General features: G+C 37.1%; 3 protein-coding genes across 7 annotated transcripts in view; 2 read left to right on the top strand and 1 right to left on the bottom strand.

Moving 5' to 3' along the window:
• mkrn2os.1 (MKRN2 opposite strand, tandem duplicate 1) overlaps nt 1-2,767 on the top strand; it is a 2,900-nt gene extending 133 nt beyond the window's left edge. The window contains exons 1-6 of one of the 3 annotated variants that reach the window (XM_027029327.2): nt 1-192; nt 303-349; nt 477-612; nt 794-906; nt 2,008-2,061; nt 2,560-2,767. The exon at nt 1-192 is cut by the window's left edge and continues 133 nt beyond it. In XM_027029327.2, the coding sequence (XP_026885128.2) occupies nt 1-192; nt 303-349; nt 477-612; nt 794-906; nt 2,008-2,061; nt 2,560-2,756 (739 nt within the window). In that variant the 3' untranslated portion in view covers nt 2,757-2,767. Of the gene's footprint in view, nt 193-302; nt 350-449; nt 613-793; nt 907-2,007; nt 2,062-2,559 lie in introns of all 3 variants that reach the window. The other 2 variants (XM_027029326.2, XM_027029328.2) reach the window with 2 other exon arrangements.
• Nucleotides 2,768-3,071: 304 nt separating this feature from the next.
• On the top strand, nt 3,072-4,909 carry LOC113589605 (MKRN2 opposite strand protein). The gene is made up of 4 exons (XM_027029344.2): nt 3,072-3,337; nt 3,454-3,503; nt 3,817-3,985; nt 4,201-4,909. Exons 1-4 carry the CDS (start codon nt 3,135-3,137, stop codon nt 4,436-4,438), a joined length of 660 nt encoding a protein of 219 aa, XP_026885145.2. The 5' UTR covers nt 3,072-3,134; the 3' UTR covers nt 4,439-4,909.
• A 221-nt stretch (nt 4,910-5,130) lies between these two features.
• Nucleotides 5,131-13,191, bottom strand: tsen2 (TSEN2 tRNA splicing endonuclease subunit). Of its 3 annotated transcripts, none has more exons than XM_027029341.2 (11): nt 12,682-13,191; nt 9,809-9,875; nt 9,667-9,706; nt 8,493-9,054; nt 8,106-8,180; nt 7,364-7,414; nt 7,130-7,268; nt 6,021-6,057; nt 5,522-5,633; nt 5,350-5,436; nt 5,131-5,268 (listed from the first exon to the last, which is right to left on the bottom strand). In XM_027029341.2, exons 1-11 carry the CDS (start codon nt 12,868-12,870, stop codon nt 5,209-5,211), a joined length of 1,419 nt encoding a protein of 472 aa, XP_026885142.2. In that variant the 5' UTR covers nt 12,871-13,191; the 3' UTR covers nt 5,131-5,208. The 3 variants fall into 3 exon arrangements, with proteins under 3 accessions (XP_026885142.2, XP_026885144.2, XP_026885143.2); XM_027029343.2 differs by having other exon boundaries at nt 9,817-9,875; nt 12,682-12,770; XM_027029342.2 differs by lacking the exon at nt 8,106-8,180.
• Between the last annotated feature and the right edge of the window lie 277 nt (nt 13,192-13,468).

Below are 13,468 nucleotides of genomic sequence, written 5' to 3'. Positions count from 1 at the left end.
AAATGCTACCTCATGCTCATTCTATAAACAAAATCAATCATGTGCTCAAAGTGATCTTTGTCCCATTTGTCACGAACCTCTCGTTTTGGGGCTGTTAGACGCACCTGTAGCGATTCCCTATCCGTTTACGAATGGCCACCAAGTTTCGTGTGCGTTTCTGATAGGAGCAAAAGATGGACCGTCGTCTCTACGGTACGTTTAACACACCCTATTAACATACAGGATTTAGTCAATATATGTGAAGAAACATGTACACTCGTTATACTTCTTACACTATTTGGGGCGCTTTATTTCCCTTTAAGAGAATCGCAAGAGTCGGAGTTGCATGTTGGTCTCTCAAACACAAAAGGTATTCTTGCTTCAGCTTAATTTGTTTGTTCTAGGTGGTCTTTATTTTTAAGCAAGCTACCGTTAAATAAAAAACAAAACAAATGTACCTATACCTTCAGGTTTGGTCTATAACTATACACTGTCAGGAGTCCGGACGGACGAACATGGATGGGAACAGTGTATCTGTATGCAATTGGTTCCACCTTGGAGAGACGCTTTAAGCGATTCATGGGATAAGGAGCTTCAGCTGTTTTCGACACTTCCAACATGGATTCCAGAGCTGTATGTGAATTATTTCTGCATTAATAGATTATCACGACGGAAATAACATCTACTGCATGAATACACACATTATCAAATTGGCATTTCATTTAAAGACGTATTATCTTGTTATAAACATATTTTTAATCTATAACATCACTCTCCAGTACAGTATACTAATTCCGGTGTTTTTATTTTGCAGGTTCCATGAGGAGAGGGAGTTTGGGTCTTGTTGCTATGGTTTTGCCTTGACATTCATAAATCACATGCGATCACTAGATATCAAAGGATCTCTCAGCAGAGATGAGTTTACTGGTATGCATGTGTTACCCAGAATGAAACAAGCCACCATGTACATAAAGGTGTATGAGGAAATACTGCAGCATGGCTTTTACATTGTTGACAAAGATATCCTCAGTTTAGTCAGTGCTTCTGGTAAATGAGAGTTCAAAAGCTTCAGAATGGCTTACCAAATGGCACTTCTTCTGGACAGATAGCTGTATATTAAATAAAAGCTCATTTCAATGTGGAATCACTGTTAATACCCAGATTCACTATTAAAATTTTTGTTGTAAATGCATTAAGTTTTAGCTAATTTTAAGGTCACTTCAAATTGTGTAATAATTGATATCCATGGAACATCAAGTCAGTATAAGGAAAGTGGTTAGCTTCTTTTACAGTCCCTTAATTTCTGGTATTTAGCAGGAAAGTACATACGAGAAAAATGAATTACAAAATAACGATTGGTCTTAAACATTATGGCAAGTACAAAAATCCCAATTTGATTTAAAAAATACCAAATATGTATTTGTTAATTATTAATTAATTATTCATAATTAGTTAATAGCTTTAAATATTAAAATAAATATCTTTCTTAGAAGTAATATTCACATATTATCAAAAATTGTTCATGGATTGAAATAGATTTTAATAGTAATATAAAAATAATTTAAGTTGATAGTAATGCTTTCCTTTTAGATGGTATCAAAGCACTTAATTTCAGAGTATGCAGAGGGGGATAGTAACATGCTACATTTACTTCCTTACATTTGCCTAAGTAACTTTTTGAAGAAGTTGTAAGAGTTGTTTTAAAAGAGGGTATTTTATACTCTTAGTCAAATATATTTACGAAATCAAAAATGTACATTTCCTCTGTTATATTTTAAAATAATGTTTACATTTTGTACATTTCGCCACAACCTTTCAAGTGTAGGAGAGTCGGGGATGATCACTAAGTGCCACTTATGATCACTAAGTGCCACTGCTTTGCTTTAATAAGTTACAAAACTGGACAGTGGACCAAAATAATGAACAGCGAACAGGCACATTTTCCTGGGAGACTCAAATGATTACATTTATGAAAAGTAGCTTGAGTAATTATTATGTTAAAGTAACAGTACTTTTACTTGACTACAGATTTTGGCTCCTCTACCTACCTCTGTCAGTATGTTGCTGTGGATACTGGATCAGGTAGAAACTGATGGTTTAAGTAATGTGATATTGTAAACACCATCACTTGTTATATTTATATGTGTGCTTTAATAAGTAACCTTTAATGTACTTGCTAAGGCAAATCTATAATTCCTATGGTCTTTCCAGGGGTTCATAAAATGTTAAAGTACAGGGCTCAGAACAGTACTGATAAACCACTGTCATGAATATAGAACATTTTGTATAAATTTATTTATTAATTTAAACAATTCAAACTCAAACCAGAGTTCAGTAATTTATTTTCTTGCAGTGTGATTTCCTGGATTATGCCTAGTCCTGGATATTGATATATATAGCTATTTTGATTTTAGTCTACAGATCATCAAATGATATGTACAGTATTTTTTTAAAAATTCAATTAGATTGCTTTATAGCTAGTTATACTGCTGTGACTGTGTTGTGCTCTGTGACTTATGAGTATGAGGAAGTCTGTATATTCTAACTGAGAGGTATGAACTTATGTGAATTTATTTTTAGAAAACCAGATTGGCACTTCCATGTGGACCTGGAAAACCTGTAACTCACACCATACCAATGTAGATGGAGCCCTCGAGCTTCTCTGCAAAGTCACTTCATGTAACATTTATGAATTTGTACAGTATGAGCCATTTTCTGGTACAATTAGATCACAAAAATGTGCAACCTGTAATTTATTTCAAATGTTTATAAAATAAAGATATAATTTCACATTTGTATTTACCATTTTGTGTACATAGGATTAAAAAATAGAAAGACTGCAGCTGAATGGAATCTTAAATAGTTCTGAGATGCTCGTACTCTTGTGCTAACTTGTTCTTTATAAAAGCAAGCAAGTATGGACAGACACAGTAGCTTGCATGCAATTAAGCATTAAAAAAGTGCAAACAGACACTACCATTCCATAGGTGTAGGGTTAGCTGCAACCTGATAGGCTCCTGACAAACATCCAATAGGCATGAGACTGCAGAAAGGCACCTGTTGGCCTCCACTGTTTCTAGCGCTAGCTCACCAGTAGGAAACAGGAGGCTGTGGAGAGTACTCCGAGCTGCTAGCTGCCCCCATGATTGCCCTCCATGGAGAAAAACGTGATCAAATTCAGTCACTGTGGCAAGGCCATCTTTTGTTTCTTCGTCCCCGAGCAGTGCCCTGAGTGTGGGGTAAGCTTCAGTGGTAAGAGGCTAGAGGAAGCTCCTGTCAGTGTGCCAAACCCTTTCTCCAACGGACACAAGGTGCTGTGCGCTTTCCTTGTTGCTCCTACAGAGGCAAACACTCTCAGGTATGGCTGAGCTTAAATGTTAAGAGTTGATGCATCTCTGTAGAATAATGTTCAGTTGTTCAAAAGAAAAGGATAAAAAAAAAAAAAAAACTGTCATTTTTACATTTCTTCTGCAGGGAATTTAATGGTGGATCAGACCTACATACTGGAATTACTGACACAAATGGTATCTATGTACTGTTGTTACCCAATGTCATGCATTGTTTATAATTTTACACATTTTTTCTATTCATTACTTTACTCATCAATCAGTTTATTTTGTTATGGGGAAGGATTCAATCACCTTTCAGCAAATGTGTGTATTCATGTATTAGGAACATGAATACCTTATGTAAGATGAAAACAGGTTAAATGTATAATTACTAATTTGCGCACATAAAGAAGCCAATGAATGTAACTTCATTTATATTTGCTAGTTATCAGGAATATATACAATTGAACAGAACCCTAACCGGATAATACATTTTGTTGTTGTAAAGGAGTAGTATATAACTACACCAAGAACGGGGTCTGCAGAGACCACCAGGGCTGGGAAAGGTGCATCAGCATACCCTTAGTGCAGCCAGACATGTACAATCTCATCAATCAATGGGATCAATACTTAGAGAAGTTCTCCTCTGCACAAATGTGGGATCCACTGTGTCAAAGGTATATATATATACACACATGTTACTGGGGAGATTTCATTTTCTAATCTCTACACAATAAACGTGTTGTTTCCTTTAAAGTCAAACTCCTGTGGTCTTCTAAATCAAATGTTTGTTTCAGGAGTCACTGAATCACTGATTTATCTTTTCTTTAATCTGTGACCGCACACCAGACTCCATGTCAGTCAGAGGTTGTCTCCCGTGCTCTCTCCACAGCTTCCATGAAGAGAGCCACAACTGCTACAGTTTCACCCTGACCTTCATAAACCGCATGCTGGCCACACAGTCCAAGCGAGCCCTCAGTAAAGACGAGTTCACTCGTACCTTTGTGCTGCCACGCATCAAACAGGCTTCTAAGTACAGCCTACTATGCCAGGAGATTTCCAAGAACCACTTCTACATCGTCAACAGCCTAAAGGAAGACGTGCGGGGAGGTCAAAGCGACGGGGACTAAGGGGAGAGCAAGTCTTGAACTCACTGTAGTTTGTATGTACGGGTTTCCTTCTAGGCTCTGCACCCGAGCGAAGTGTCCGGGTTCAGAGCAGCAGTGTGAAATCTTATCTGCAAGTGTGACTACAGAGTTGCAATCCAGGTAAGAAGGAGCGTACATTGTTCCCACTCGTTTAATCTGATGGTTGGAATTAAATAATCCCACACAAGCCCTTTGCTGATAAGATAAATAACATTACAGCATTAAAGAATGAATATAACTTTACAATAATAAAGAATGAAAATAACCTATTTTGGGCACCTGTCCAAAATTATGACTAAAAAGTTTTTTTTCTGTAAAAGTATAAAAGTAGGTGTCATGCTGATTTAAGAGAGTGGGCAGACCACAATCAGATATTTTCTTATTCATACGAGAAACTACTCCTGAATCTTGTATTAACATTGTCCTTCAATAAAACAACTATGCTTCTCAATATATCTGGCTGCTTGGACCTGCATAAAATCTTTTGTTTATAAAAAGTAGAATATCTCCCCCCGATAAGGAGCTAAAAAAACCAAAACAAAAACATACTGTATTGTTCAAGGGCACACCCTAGTGGGTTTTGTTTCAGTGTATCACTTTGTCTGTTGTTTCCTTCAGGTAATCCAGGAATCGTGTGTCTGTATCTTGAATTAACATTAAAGAAAACAAATTAATGCAGTGCACAAGGTATCTTTATTCACACTGAAAGATAATCTGTAAACAGTTTACTGATAAACAAGAAATTAAGTTGTCTAAATTTCTTCCTGCTCCATTCGTTCTCTTGAAGATATCCATCTGCTTACAATGAGCTCCTGTAACAAAATCCCCAGAAAGTCATTCACACACATAAGAACTAAATGTAATGAAATCTAAAGCCCAGTCAAATGTCTGACCTGAACTTTGACTCTTTTCAGGAACTCTGGTAAGAACACCTCATCCCTCATATCTGGTGGCATGATGATGTAACAAAGCATCAACTCCTGCATAGCAAACATGGGGGAGAGGGACCTGTTCTTTCACTTACGAATGTTAAAGTTGTCGATTATGCTGAAGATGATGCCTTACCTTTGAGACGTTACAAGTGACTCTGCTGAGGGCGGCGAAAGACCTCCAGTTGAAGGGCCTCAGTGGAGCACCTTGGAATGATTCTTTAACTCTCTCCACCACTACAGAGTAGCTGCACAACACCAGGACAGACAGATGAAATAAGTGGCACCACCACACTATAAGTGCAACTGCAAAATGTCATCGCACCTTCAAATACGTGTTAAAACTTAAAAAGACAAATTCATATTTGCATGCTTCTTAATGACATAATGCATTTTATAGATGCAAGTTTGTTTAAAGTAAACAGATTTAAAACTAATTCAGAGAGGTGCTTATTTTTGAATGACCATTCTTCCTCTTAAGGCACATATCCCTGTCACTAAACAATAAACGCAGAATTTATCTCTAAAACACAGCGTTATGTTGGGACAAGACATCTCAACATGGACAGAGCAGCAATGTGGCTTCCCCACCTAAACACATTTCTAAATCATCTATATCATATTTCAGCACCAACCTTGCATGATAAAACGGTGGCCCCTTCCGATACAGCACTGTGGAAGAAACCAAATTATTAAAGAAAACTTCAGTAGTGGTGCTAGAACAATAAAAAATGATGTAATTCTAAACGGCATCAGGCATGAGAATTGTGTGTCAGGATCGGTGCTGCTGAGCACCAATGATTTCAGTCTTGTGCTCTCCAAGCTCACTGCCAAGACTCAGTTTCCTGGCCTTGACATTAAGAGAGCAGACAAACAGGTAAGGGGATAAAGGAAAGCAATGCTTAGTCTGTGTAAATAATTCACTTGTTATCTACCACTACTTAAAACCGAACGGAAAATCTATTGCATTGATTGCAATCAGGTGGAGCTTGACATCTAGAAATGAGAGACCAACATTTTAATACAATAATGAGAACTTGATGAGGATTTCCCAGTTTTGCTCCAAACACTCCCCAGTAGTACAAACTTCAGGCTTTTCACCAACACACCCATTTAAAACTCATGATGGACTTGAAGCATCAAATCCAATGTGCTAGGAATGGGATAAGCACTAAAATGAGCAGGACCAGCACTGGAATCAAAAACCTGAACTAGACAATTACATTTACAGCATTTAGCTGAAGGTTTTATCTGAAGCAACTTACAATTATGACTGAATATAATGAACAATTGAGGGTTAAGGGCCTTGCTCAGGGGCCCAATAGAGGCAGCTTGACAGTGGTGGGGACTGAACTGGCAACCTTCCGATTACAAGTCAAGTACCTTAACCACTGAGATACTGCTTCCCCCAGCATTTACATTTATGGCATTTTAGTGGAAGCTTTTATCCAAAGTGACTTACAATCAAGACTGAGTACAACTTTGAGCAATTGAGGGTTTAGGGTCTTGCTCAGTGGCCCAACAGTGGTATGTAAGCAGTGGTGAAGCTTGAAGTGGCAACTTTATGATTACAAGGCATATACCTTAACCACTGAGCTACCACTGCCCGATTAAGATATTATTGAAACCCGCTTACAGCTTAATCGCTTAAGTCAAGGTTTTGAAGTGAAACACAAACAAAGCATTTATTTGTAATAAGGATGTTCAAGTCTAGACAGTAAGTGATGCAGTCTAACTTCCTTACTTAAATCTGCTCCGTATTTAATGCCCGACTTGGGAACCCAGCCTCTACTGCGGAAGTAGTGATAGGCTGCATACGTGGTTTCAAAGTTGGGCTGTGCTGAACGAAACATGGCCCACACCTTAAGAACTGACAGTGGCTCCTGAAGAAGAAACCAGAAATCACTGTTTTATAACCTCTGAAAGATAGAGATGTTATGGCATTTGACAAAGTTTGTCTGTATGAGAGAAAACGTACCCCATCGTAATAAATCGACAAGCATCCAAGTGCATAGACCAAGAAGAAAGCCTGCAATATAGAAGAGCATAAGAGACTAATGAGTTAAAGAGAAAACCATAGATCTCAACTTCCTTTTACAATTAGTGTGAGTGAATGGCTTCACAACAGGATCTCTGTGAGGCATAACTTCAAACTGACTGTGGCTTTCCAGGCCCTTACACCAAGTCAACACAGTGCATACACAGTGCATTTTGTTGAAAGGTAAAAAGTACAAACCAGACAGTAAATAACCGTACATTAAACAGCACACATTTATTTTTTCCTTGCACTGTGACTCTTTGACTACACTCTTGGGTACATTATGTTAGAAACGAATTTGGTTTTACTTATGTTCATCCACTAGAATTTTAGCATCAACATGTTAATCCTTGAGGGGGCTTGTGTTAACATTAGCCTGTAGGGAGAGGGGCCACAGGAGATCTATGTTTGTGGCTCCGTCAACTGTTTGTGCTGGCTTGGTATGCTGAATTCCCTCTATCAAATCCAGCTGTGACAATACGGCTTAATTGAGGCATTTATCACGTCTCCACCTTCACAAGAAAACACATCTGCCTATTAATAGCAAGCCACTGTAATAGCGGTGTGCTTTGGAAGCCTGTTACAAGATGCAGCTGTATATACAGTAATATATTATTAATAAAACCATGCATAAGTTTTGGCAAAAAAGAGATCCTTCTAGCATGTGAATTAATTGCTTTACCTCTTCATAACTGAGCTGAAGGTATTCCATCATGTTAAAAGGGTTTATTCTGCAAACCAATTTGCCTGTCCTGACCTTGGACACAGGAGGAAGTAGTAGTCAATGGTTATTGCACACACCTACTTAGGTACAGCATCTACTTACAGACCTTCCATTTAAAGACAAAATATTAGAGTGTGGAATTTGCCATTTGCAGTGTCTAATTCAATTGCCGTCTGAGGATTTCCAACTTTAGATTTTTCAGTAGCTAATCAGTTTCAGTATCTGAGCAGAGACTGCAAGGCCTCACTTTCACACAAGCAGACACTAAGAAACATGCAACTACCTGAGAGTAAGTGCAGTTCAATCTTTAAAATATGTAATGTTGTCATGTTTGTGTGCATTTACATTGGAGATGTTATTCTGATTAGGATCTCCACTATCCTCTTCATCAAGTTCCTCCACCAGAACATAGTCACAAGCTCCAGACAGACCATGGCCTTGGGCGCTGGAGTTTGACAGAATGCTTGCCATTTGGCTCTCATCTGGCCAACATCCACAGTGGATGATCCAGTCGTCGTGTCTTCTGCATTTGACCACTGTCAGCGCAGCTGGATCCACTGACTCAGGCTCTTGGGGATAGAGTTCAGACAGAGGATCATAGAGGGGATTCCCTTGCCTATGTGATAATTCAGCCGCTGGAGCTCCAAAGTCCTTTTCCTGGTTGCTCCCTTCTTTTCCAGTGGTTGCTTCCTCCATTGACTGGTCCTGACTCGCACTGAAGGAAGCTGGTGTCTGAGGTGCTCTTGGCTCTTGATTCTCTTCAGAGCTGCATGGGTTTCTGCCAGGCTCTTCTCTTAGGTCTAGCTCAATGGGATACGTCAGCTTCTGCAGCATATCATTCACAACTTCTTCATCCAATCCCTGGGCCAGGAGAACTGAGTGGGCCCACCTCACATGTTTCTGGTACCTGGTACAGATACAGATTTCCTTATTGTTAATAGGATGATTGTGTGCTGTTTAAATGTCAAAGGATTAATGACAAAATTCAAACATATTAGCAAAAACATGGTTGGTTTACAACTGACATTTGGATATATTATCTTGGCTTTGTCAGAGAATAAAAATATTAATACATTTATATTTATATTTACATATTACATTACATAATATGCACTGCATAGTTTATACAATTTTCAAAGTTAAAAACAGTAAATATGAATCTTCAGTGCAACATTTTGGGCTTTTTCCCACAAGTATGACTAAAAATTTGGGTATTCAGGGTTTTTTCATAAGAACACACATTCCATGTAGGATTAAGTGATTTGACATTTCTCTCACTTTCACCACGTCAGGCAAATAACGTTTCACCTTTCTGTCTAATTTCTTTTTGCATCCTGACTTTTTCCTGTTGTGTACTTGAAAGACTACATGGAACTTCTATAAAAGAGACTGATGCTGCCTGATGTAAATTGTGATATATTTAAGATTTTGGCTTGAATATTCTTGGAGAATACAGGTCTAACAACAAAGATAACAGAAATCATACAAAGATGTTATAATATGGCTTCAAAGTACTTACTTTGACAAGCAGATGACAGGCAAACATTTGTCACCTATGTCTAGATCAAACAAATATTGCAAGTCAAATGTTTGTTGCATTATAACTTGGCAGTTGAGATTTCAATGTACTGATATGAATATCAGTTTATGTCAATACCCACATTCCCACCGTTCAGAAATAGTGTGTTCAGGTCTACTTCTCGACAGAACTCCTTTACCAAAGTAACCCTGAAATTACACACACATGCACACAAAAAAATTAGTAATTTTAATTTTATGAGATCAATGGAAAATTCAATTCACAATGTTAAGCACATCTTTTGTAATAGAACTTAGATTGATTTGCAGGTGTCCTGTTGCTTTCTCTCATCTACCCAATGGTCTTACCAAGGATTACTGCGCATACATCACATAATGTTTGTTGTGTTTCAGGTTTTTTTCCCAAATGGGTCATTCCACGCCAACTCACCTAGCCCTCCCAGTTCATGCCATGGATTTTCTTGGAAAAATAAAAAACTTTTATCTCAGAAAATCTCTGGGAGACTTCTATTAAATTCATGAGACCTTGAAAAATCATGTAGTTCTACACCGAATATGTTTTACTATTTTTAAAAAAGTTTTATCATTTTGCAGTTCATTGTATTGTAAACTTCACCAACTACCTATATGTTTCACTGGACTGGGTTGAAATTTGTATTGAACCTCCAAGAAGCTCTAAGCATAATTTGCAACATGTATTCATGTAATTATTTGTTGCTGGGTGTTTTACAGCAATGAAATTAACAAACATAAATCAAATTTTAACCAACTGAAGAATCTTTCATTTTCAAAAATTTATATCTCCACTAGTTTTCACTTTCCTTCAACCAAATTTTATTTCTATGTAGTATTAATACAGTTCTATCACATCTGGAAGTTAATTTGGTGCTGCACAAAAAGTGAGAGCCACAGATCTTGCTAAATAAAGCTTCAGAGCTGAAAATCCCTATTTTAAGATTTAAGATCTAGGGATATATTTCCCCTAGAAGGATCTTTCCAACTTCCTTGAAACCTTTTTAGGGGAAACTGTTAACATTTGTTGACAATATGTAAAAGATGATGTTTAATACTTTTCTGTAAATGGAGTGGACAAATCCAGAGGAACATGAAATATTACAAATTAAAATTGCATTGAAGCTGAGAAACAAGTGATATCCAAGCTGAAGGGATCGCACCACTGTGTCTGAAGCTATATTTCACCAAACAGTGCTTCTGGTGAAGCAAATACACGGTGGCATCCTATATCAAATCAGAACAGCCACATCCCAACTAGTTCCTTGTCTGTAGCCAACTTAGCCAAATTGGAAAGATGAACTTCCATTACTGTCTAGTGACAGAGCCTCTCCTTGTAGGCTCCCCCTCCCCCAATAGAACAGGACTTCATGATCTCACTGTCATATGAAACTGCTTAATGATGAAATTAATTTGGATTGTACTCTTTTACATACTTCTGGGTATGTTTCAGGTTGGATCAGCCAGACTTGATTTTATAATGCTACTAGTTGACAATGTGAGAAATCAGTTCAGCTGTACCAATTTACAAATTCTTGACCCCAATGAAAACCTCTGGAGGTATCACAAAGAGATAGAAAACTTTGCATTCAACATATTACAAATATCTACCTATGAAATAAAACCACGGGATGTAATATTACAGCTGGTGAAATGATGAAAAACTAAAATCTATTTTCCAAAAATGTAATGATGAAGAAGGAATATCTTTGATCTCTTATGAGATGCAAAAATGTCCCAATAAACTACTAAAATAAGCTCCCTGTATTATTCCAAACATGTACAATGGAAGTTAGTTTATTCCCAATGCATTGTTTATGATTCATAAAATCAAAAATAGCCCCATTTATTTTAGAACAGCCAAGTTGCGTAGATGGAATTGTGAGTTTCGTAGCCGACTATCAACATGAAGCTGGTTAGTTCTAGGTAATAAAACAGAATGCACACTGCCATTCAAATGGAAGGACAAAACTCTGTATGGAATAATCAATAAAGCTGACTTCCATTAGCACCGCAATGAAAACAATCTTGGCTTAAGTACAGTTTAACGGAAACTAGAAGGGTTTTGCACAAGCCAGTAGGAGGTATTCATTACCAATATGAAGGCTGCATAAGAAATACAGCTCAGTTAGTATTACATTCATTCGCTTATATATATTGACAATTATTTACATATGACTCTTTCCCATAAAGATTCCAAGAAAACAGAATAATCATTCTTGGGAAATTTATTTATTATTTTTAGCTCTGAAACTATATTTAGCAAGCTCTGTGACAATTTGTTATGCAAGACCAAATAACTTCCAGATGTGACAACTTTAACATTAATTTTTTTGAAAATTCAAGATTCTTCAATAGGTTAAAATTTGATTTAAATGAAAACATGTTGCAAATTATCTTTAGGGCTTCTTGGATGTTCAGTACAAATTGTAAAATAATCCAGTTAAGTTGGTGAGTCTTACAATATACATACAAAGAATATCAAAAGGGTCTAACTTCATAACTAAAAAAGTATTTGGAGTAGTGCTGTATGATTTTACAAGGTCTCATTAAATTAACAGAAGTTTTCACATTGCAATTTCTCAGAAAATCTGTGACATGAACTGGGAGGCCTAGGTGAGCTGGCATGTAATGACAAATGTAAAAATGGAATTACTGTAGACTAAAGCTTTATTGTATTTAATATTAACTCATTTCTTTAATGTATAGTAAGATGCATAGTGGGTTAACAATATTGCTGTTTGCTTTAGAGCGTTCCAAAAGTGTAGCTATGGAGATCATAATCGCCAAAGGTGACGACATTTGGTGTATATTCCATATAGGTTATCTACTTAGGTAAGCCTTCCCTATATAGCATACTATATACTATATACCATATTATGTACACCACTGTGGGTCATTTTCACAAGGCAGGACAAATAGTCAGAACGAAATATATATTTTTTTAAAAAAACGGATAAAAAATATTAGAAAACAAGCCTACCTTTCCATATAGCGCTAGCATATGGTCAGTTCTCCTGACTATAACATGATGATTAATTATTTCAGCTTTGTATATGAGGTTCTTCTGATGCTCGGAAGCATCTTTTCTACATGGAATAGGAAGAGGCGTGTCGAATGATTCATAAATCTTTGCCCTACGTTTCGGAGCCTGGAATATCGCTTCCATCATTGACTGGACAAGTCTGATCAGTCATATATGACCGTACATGTTACTAGTGGAAGAATCACTTTTCACAAGTTTTCCCGTTTTGACTCAGCGTGCGGAGAGAACCACGCTCAAAATGGCATTAGCAAGATAGCAAGAAGCGACAATAGCTTGGAACGGTTTTAAACAAAACAGATGTTAATATCGGCGGAACAATCTCTACACACTTGTGACATTATTAACAAATACGAATTCTGCATATTCAAGCAATATAAGTTAAATATGCTTGCCTGCTAGCTACATATCCCTTATTTCAATACGTGCTTCTGGCCAACGCCGAGTCGCGTGTCACAGTGAAATATCACCGCCAGCTTTCACGCATTTTTATTTAGTTCCTATCCTTAATTGTAGCTACTGGATTTCTTACGAGCTCAAAAACTTAAAATACGTTTTCTGAATTCTTCCAAAGTATAATGGAAGTCAGTATATTCCCAATGAATTGTTTATTTTTCGTGGAATCCAAAATGGCCCCACTTATTCTAGAACAGTCTAAGTTGTGTAGTTGGACTTGTGAATTTCGTAGCCGACTACCAAGATGAAGCTGGTTGGTTGGTATGTAATA

The sequence above is a fragment of the Electrophorus electricus genome, chromosome 20 (genome assembly GCF_013358815.1).
Source record: "Electrophorus electricus isolate fEleEle1 chromosome 20, fEleEle1.pri, whole genome shotgun sequence".
Taxonomy (NCBI): Eukaryota; Metazoa; Chordata; class Actinopteri; order Gymnotiformes; family Gymnotidae; genus Electrophorus; species Electrophorus electricus.
Note: the sequence above shows the minus strand (reverse complement) of the source record. Positions and strands in the feature narration are given on the sequence as shown.